The sequence below is a fragment of the Triticum dicoccoides genome, chromosome 2B, assembly GCF_002162155.2.
Source record: "Triticum dicoccoides isolate Atlit2015 ecotype Zavitan chromosome 2B, WEW_v2.0, whole genome shotgun sequence".
NCBI classification, from domain to species: Eukaryota; Viridiplantae; Streptophyta; class Magnoliopsida; order Poales; family Poaceae; genus Triticum; species Triticum dicoccoides.
This window is the reverse complement of record NC_041383.1, coordinates 631895959-631903027: the sequence shown is the minus strand read 5'-3', so window position 1 is coordinate 631903027 and position 7069 is coordinate 631895959. Positions and strand designations below refer to the sequence as shown.

At 52.0% G+C, this 7069-nt stretch overlaps 1 protein-coding gene across 1 annotated transcript in view; it reads left to right on the top strand.

Annotated features, from left to right (window-relative positions):
• LOC119361064 (pEARLI1-like lipid transfer protein 1) overlaps nt 1–752 on the top strand; it is a 1084-nt gene extending 332 nt beyond the window's left edge. The window contains exon 2 of the mRNA XM_037626446.1: nt 1–752. Within this exon, the coding sequence (XP_037482343.1) occupies nt 1–404 (404 nt within the window). The 3' untranslated portion in view covers nt 405–752.
• Nucleotides 753–7069: the final 6317 nt, after the last annotated feature.

The following is a 7069-nucleotide window of genomic DNA, read 5'->3' as shown; positions in this document are numbered from 1 at the left end:
GAAATGGTGGTGGTGGCAATGGTGGAGGCGGGAACGGTGGCGGCGGAAACGGTGGCGGCGGAAATGGTGGCGGTGGGAATGGTGGCGGCGGAAACGGTGGCGGTGGCAATGGTGGCGGCGGCAACGGTGGGGGCGGAAACAGCACCCAGTGCCCACTGGACGCGCTGAAGCTGGGAGTGTGCGCGAACGTGCTCGGGCTGCTGAACCTGACTCTGGGGAGCCCGCCGGTGCAGCCGTGCTGCTCGCTGATCCAGGGGCTGGCGGACCTGGAGGCGGCGCTGTGCCTGTGCACGACGCTGAACCTCAACCTTCTGGGCATCAACCTGACCTTGCCCATCGCCCTCAGCCTCGTCCTCAACAACTGCGGCAAGAACGTCCCCTCCGGCTTCCAGTGCCCCAACTGAGCCCGCCCGGACCCTGCATCCGCCATATCTCATGCATGCATGCATGCATGATTGGCTATTTAAAGTACCACCACGTACTTAATTGTGTGCTTTGATTACGTAATCATCTGCTGGTTTTTATGTGTGGCTGGATTTCGATTGCGGAGAAGTTACGTACTACTTCTCCAGGTTCTACGTACGTACAAGCACGCACTGTTACCTGCGTGCGTAAGGATTTCCTTGTGTGTGTGTATGATGTGTTGTCGTAATTGTCACATGTTTGTGATGAGTTAGTTATTGCCAGAGTGCTCATAATGTACCGCTATCTCCAAATAAATAAAAGATTTGCTATTTTCCATTATTTTTATATATTACATTTGCAAATTTACTATTTTTGCACTGTGCTTGAATCGAAATTGTACATAGGCATGTAGTTTGTTTGAATGGTCTCACTCTCGTGATGTTATAGTTTAGTACTGGTATTGAACTATTTGTATTGACTTGCGTACTTTCGTAACTTTATAAGAGAGGAGAAAAGGAGCACTTGTATGATAACTGGCAACCCTAGCATGCTACCTGATACTCATTGCGGATTATGGCTTTATTAATTTAAATTCGGGCTCATTTCGAGGCATTCCTGTAAGCAAACGATATTGGGAACCCTGGTGAACTGGAAAATTAATTCTCCCACCCACAGGAGTACACACAACTTAACAAGATAATTGATCATTTCTTCCCGTCCTAAGTAAGATAACAGTTAACACTAACTTCCCGTTACTTCCATATAAGGAAACCATTAATAAGCTGGTTCAGAATATAGTGACAGTGAACCTCATCTTGAAATTATTAAATAAATCCCTAGTCCAGTGAAGCTTCGCATGTAGTCGCTAGTTGAAATCTGTAGAAAGATAAATATTTAGGAACGGAGGGGGTACATAGCTAGACAATCGTCCCTCTGTTGTAAATTAGATGACTTTCGAAACAGAAAGAAGATGGGATCCACTTTCAAACTTTAATCAACAGCAAATCGAGATTCGTCAAATAAAGAAAAAAAAATCAGGTTCCATGACTGTGTAACTTTACAAATTTCAATGACATATTCGTGTAAACATAACTGTAGAGTTACCCCTTGGAAATTGCAACAATGTGTAAAATGTCATATATTTTAAAAACATAAAAAAAATTAGAAAGAGTGTGATGGTTAGTTTTTGCTTTAGATAAACAATTATTTTTGGGGAGTGATATGGTTTGATCAAGTTAGAATAATTATTTCTCTTTCAACCGCTCCTAGCCATATAATCAATATTTTGTCATCCCAAGTACACTTGTGTATATATTTCCAGGTTCCTATCACTGATCCACACCTAGCCTTCTTTCCAAAATAAATACCAATAGCTTCAAAGGCAAAACCTCACCATAAAAGGCATGTGTGAGGTATTGTCGGTACTCTCAAATCCAGAAATCTTGCCATATAGAAGTCTTGAAATCCAAATATACAACAAAAGGTAAATGAAAAAATATCGCTCATTACAAAAAAAATCTAATCCAAATTCAAATACAACTTCACAAAGGAAAAGACAAACCTAGCTATACTCGCAAAAAAAAGTAGCTAGTTCAAATTCGGCTCATTAACATGACTATCAACGTTGAATTTAATATTTATTTATTTCTTGAGCTATGTATTCAGGCTGATGTTTGTTTTGATTTTTTATGATATGATAGATGCATATCAGTGTTGTGTTTTTTTTTACTTTTTAGCAACATTTTAATAGTCCAAAAATTGTGGGAGCACAGGAATACGTTCTTCCTGGGTCGAATCACTGATCGACAGCTGGCCTCCTTTCTCATTATCAGAGTTCGACAGCTTCAGACCTATATGTCTATCTAGTGTTCTCACAGCGAAGAGAGGGAGAGCTTATCTGAGGCGGGACCATTTTTCATAGCGAGTAATTCCGAAGGTGAGGTGACTATTCACTTGCTACTTCTCTAGATTTTTGTCGCATGCCGAAAGCGGAATATTTGCCTTTTCGATCATCAGAGCAGGATATTTGTCGTCCGCTAATACTTGAATCGGGCTCAAGAATAATCCAAGCTAGCAAGTACCAACCGCTGTCATCTCAAGGTGAGAAGTACTACAGGTACCTAACATGACTAGCTGTGTGCACATGCACATGCATGCATACATGTGACACAGTGACTGATTGACAGATGAGACAGAGACCGTGCTCTTTTCTTTACTGCTTATGATCGTATTGTGATCAATATCTCCATACGCCGTGTGTCCCTTGCGTATGCGCAAATAACAGAATGAATGTTGATGCAAGATGTCAAGACATGTACACAATACACCTTCAGACAGACGGTCTGCATGCCTACCCGCCAACCTGCATACGTACCATCTATATGCGAGTTAGTGACGATGGTGTGTCTACCATCATGCACTCTAAACCGTCCGATATAGAATGTAAGACCGAGTCTGAGACCAGTTGCCCCTGATTCCCTGAATAATAATAGTTGCACTTATGCAAAAACCACCCCACACACCAGAATTGTTCATGTGAAAAAAGAGAGCTGAAAGTTCTCCTTTCTCCTGCTTACGAAAGAAATATAGACTTCAGTTCAAAAAGAAAGAAATAGTCTTCGAGAACTCCTCCAAAATCCCTCACCGCCGGGCACCTCACTCCCCACTCCGTCAGCTACGGCTACGCGACGCGCAGTGGCCGGATCACGCTCGCTCTCAACCAGCTGGTTGTCGACATCTTCGAGCCGGTCCTTGATGCTCAGGCGGTGGCCGTTCTAGACACCGCTTGGATCCTTGTCGCCGACCTCCCTGATATTGCGCGGTCTGAGCTCGTCATCCGCCAGATGTCCCGTCTCCTGGGTAAGGTGGTGGTGGTCGATGAGCTCTCGCTACGCAAAGAGGAGGAGGTCTGGGTCAAGCTCAAGTGCCTCGACTCCTCCAAGCTCCGCACCATCGTCCGAGTTTTCTTCAACGACCAGGGCTTCGACCTCAGGATCTCCCCCGAGCCTCCCAACCACGCCGGCCGCCCCCGCTTCCTTGACGCCGGTCCGCCGGTGGCAACCCGGGGGCCGATGGAGACTACCACGGTCGTCACCGTGCCCACTCGCACCGCTCCGATGACGAGGGAGGGGGGAGGGTCGGAGGACTCCCGCTCCCCATCCCCCTCGCCTCCGCCTCCGCCTCCGGCCGCTGGGGGCAAGGGCCGCCAGGCCGCGCCCTGCCAGGCCCTCGGCGGTCCCCCGGTTTCTGCTGCGACAACCTCCGAGGCGAGTGACATCTCCAGTGTCGGCCTGGTCATATGCCCGGCTTCTTCCCCGCGCTCTCCCTCTTCGGTGGCTCTGGTCACACTAGGTCCGGAGTTGCCCCCCCCCTTGGCCGCTACTCCGGATACCAGTCTGCTGCAAATGGATCTGATGGCTCTCCCTGAGGTGGCTGTAGCCCCGGTGGCCGGCGCCCCGCTTCCGGCGTCGCCCCCCGCGGCCTCTCAGCCCCCTCCCCCCGAGGCGCTCCCGTCTCTGCTGCTTCCATCCCTGGCTCCGACACCGGCTCCGATCCTCCTCAGCTGCTCCAGGCCCGCTGTTCTGGCCTCCCCTGCAGGGGCCCTGACCACGGATGGGGAGGCTCGGGTGACCACCCCCATGGCCGCCCAGCCACCCCCTCCACAGTCAGCTGCCTACTCTCGCCGCAGCCGGTCGGCTTCCTCGCCGGTGATTGCGTCCCGTCGGAGTGCTCGGCTGGATGCGGCCCACCCCGAGGGTAGTCCGGCTCTGCCCATCTCCGAGCGGGCGGAGATCTGTGCTGCTGCTCGGAACTTGGAGCCAGGTACGCCTGCCGTCCCCCCTTCGGCCTCGTCTTGCTCCTTCTCTGCTCTCGAGTCGATCCCTCTTGGCAACCTTGCAAAGGTGGCCTCTGACACTGTGATCATTTTTAGGGGGGAAGCTGCCCCCCTAGTCCAGATTGCGGTGATCCGCGCCCGCGAGATACTGGATGGGAGGTCGCGGAGGCCCGTGCGGCTCTCCTCCTGCCTCCTGTCCCACCCTCGGCCGGTGAGACCCCCCCTCCGGCTGCGTTGAGGCAGTTAGGTGCCCCTCCCCCGGTGGGCGAGGTCGAAATCCGTGGCCGCACTCGCTCTCGCACCGCGGCTCTCCGTGCTCAAAGTGCCTCTCGCGTCCTGGGGTCAAGCAGCCCCCCAATGGCACCTTAATGCGTGCTCTGTTCTTGAACATTCGCAGTTTCGGCCATGATGGCTGACACCGCCAACTCATTGAGTACTTGTGTGAGGAACACATTGAAATTGTCGCTATCCAGGAAACCATGCGTCTTGAGTTCTCGCTCCCTGAGCTTGACCATCTGAGTCCTAACCTCTTTGCGTGGCATTGGCTCCCTTCTAGTGGGAGCGCCGGCCACTCGGGTGGCATCCTTTTAGGCGTAAAGGATGCCACCTTTGAGGTGGGAAGCATGGACCGGGGGAAATTCTTTGTGAGCATGGAGCTATTCGAGAGGTCTCTCAACTTCAAGTGGAGGTCTTCATCGTCTACGGGCCCGCAGACCATAGTCGGTCTGCCGCCTTCCTCGAGGAGCTCCACCGGAAGTTCTCCTCGGCCTCCCTTCCGGTGGTGGTTGGTGGCGATTTTAACCTCCTTCGCGTGGCAGAGGACAAGAGCAATGGTAATGTCTGCTTTGCTCGGATGAAGATGTTCAATGACTTCATTGCTGACCTTGGTCTCCGCGAGATTGATCGGATTGGTGCCAGGTTCACCTGGACAAACCGGCAAGCCACCCCCGACCCAGTCCGTCCTGGACCGGGTCCTAGTGTCCCCGGATTGGGACCTCCGTTGCCCCTTAGCCTTCATCCGTGCCATCACCAGGATTAGCTCGGACCATGCTCCCCTTCTCCTCTCTTCTGCTGACGAGCGTCCGTCAGTCCCCCCTTGATTCCGGTTTGAGACATTCTGGCTCTCCCAAACCGGGTTCATTGAGGCGGTTGGCACTCGCTGGATCGAGGCTCGCGCCCACCCCCACCCCGCCCCCCTCGGCCATTTACTCGTGGCACTACTGCGCGAAGCATGGACGTCAGTTCATGAAGGGGTGGGGCGCTAATCTGGGTCGTGACCTTCATGAGCGTAAGAAGATGTTGTTATCCGCGATCCAGGCCCTTGACCTGCGCGCTGATTCGGTTGGGCTCTCTCCGGACGAGTGGCTCTCCCAGTACGACCTGGAAGACCAGCTCTCCGTGATCTACACCGATGAGGAGGCCTATTGGCGCCTCCGGGGTGCCCAGAATTGGGTCTTGAAGGGTGACGCGAATACGGCATACTTCCAGGCAATCGCCAACGACCACCGTAGACGCAACACCATCCCTCTCTTGTGGGATGGAGAGACACTACTTCAAGATCCCCGCGACATTCGGTCCCACGTCGATGGATTCTATAGATCCTTATTCTCTGCTGCTCCTTGGAGCGGCCTCTCTCTTGCCCCCGATTGTTGGGTCGGCTCCCAGTTGGTGTCTGAGGCGGAGAACGCGGCCCTTACGGCCCCTTCTTCGAGTAGGAGGTCTGGGATGCCATCAAGGGCATGAACTCCTCCTCTGCGCCTGGACCGGATGGCTTCCCTGTTAAATTCTTCTAGACCTTCTGGAACGTGATTAAACTGGAGTTCATAGCTATCTTCGACGAGTTCTACGTTGGCTCCATTGATCTCGAACGCCTCAACTACGGGATCATCTCGCTCATCCCAAAGGTTCCTGGGGCGTCCGACATTCGTCAGTTTTGACCGATCACAATCATTAACGTGATCTTCCAGATCCTAGCTAAAGGGTACGCCAATAGGGTGACCCTGCTGGCCGACCGTGTGACGCATCCCAATCAGCCAGCTTTCATTAAGGGCCGTTACATCCTGGATGGGGTCCTAGTCCTTCATGAAGTCCTCTATGAGGTCCGCTCCAAAAATCTCAAGGCGGTTTTTCTGAAGATTGACTTCGATGAGGCTTATGACACGGTTAGCTGGCCCTTCCTTCGGGAGGTCCTTCTTCGGAAGGGTTTTGACGACCGGTGGATCACTCAAGTCATGCAAATGGTTTCTTGCGGTCGCATGGCCGTGAACATAAACGGTGAGATTGGCCCTTTCTTCCCCACCCTATGTGGGGTCAGACAAGGCGACCCATTTTCCCCGTTCTTGTTCAATATGGTCGTGGATGTGCTGGCATCCATCCTTGATAAGGCGAAAGCCACTGGCCATATTCGTGGGATTACTCCCCACCTCGCCGGTGGCTCCGGGATATCCATTCTCCAGTATGCTGACGACACTATCATTATGGTTGAAGGCTCAGAGGTTGATATCTCCAACCTCAAGTTCCTCCTTCTCTGCTTCCAACAGATGTCAGGCCTCAAGATCAACTTCGACAAGAGTGATGTGATGGTGATGGGATACCCCCCCCCCCCCGCTAAGTCTTTGACCATCTCCAATAGGCTTAATTGCCGCATGGGCTCCTTCCCCACAACCTACTTGGGGACACCCATTAATGACTCCAGGCTAACCGTCGTGGACTTGCTGAAAGTGCATTATGTCGACTAGAGGGGGGGTGAATAGGCGATTTTTATGAATTCTTCACTAAGGAATTTGCCGGTGAGGAAATTCCTTAGCGAAGAACTATTAGCAGCGGAAT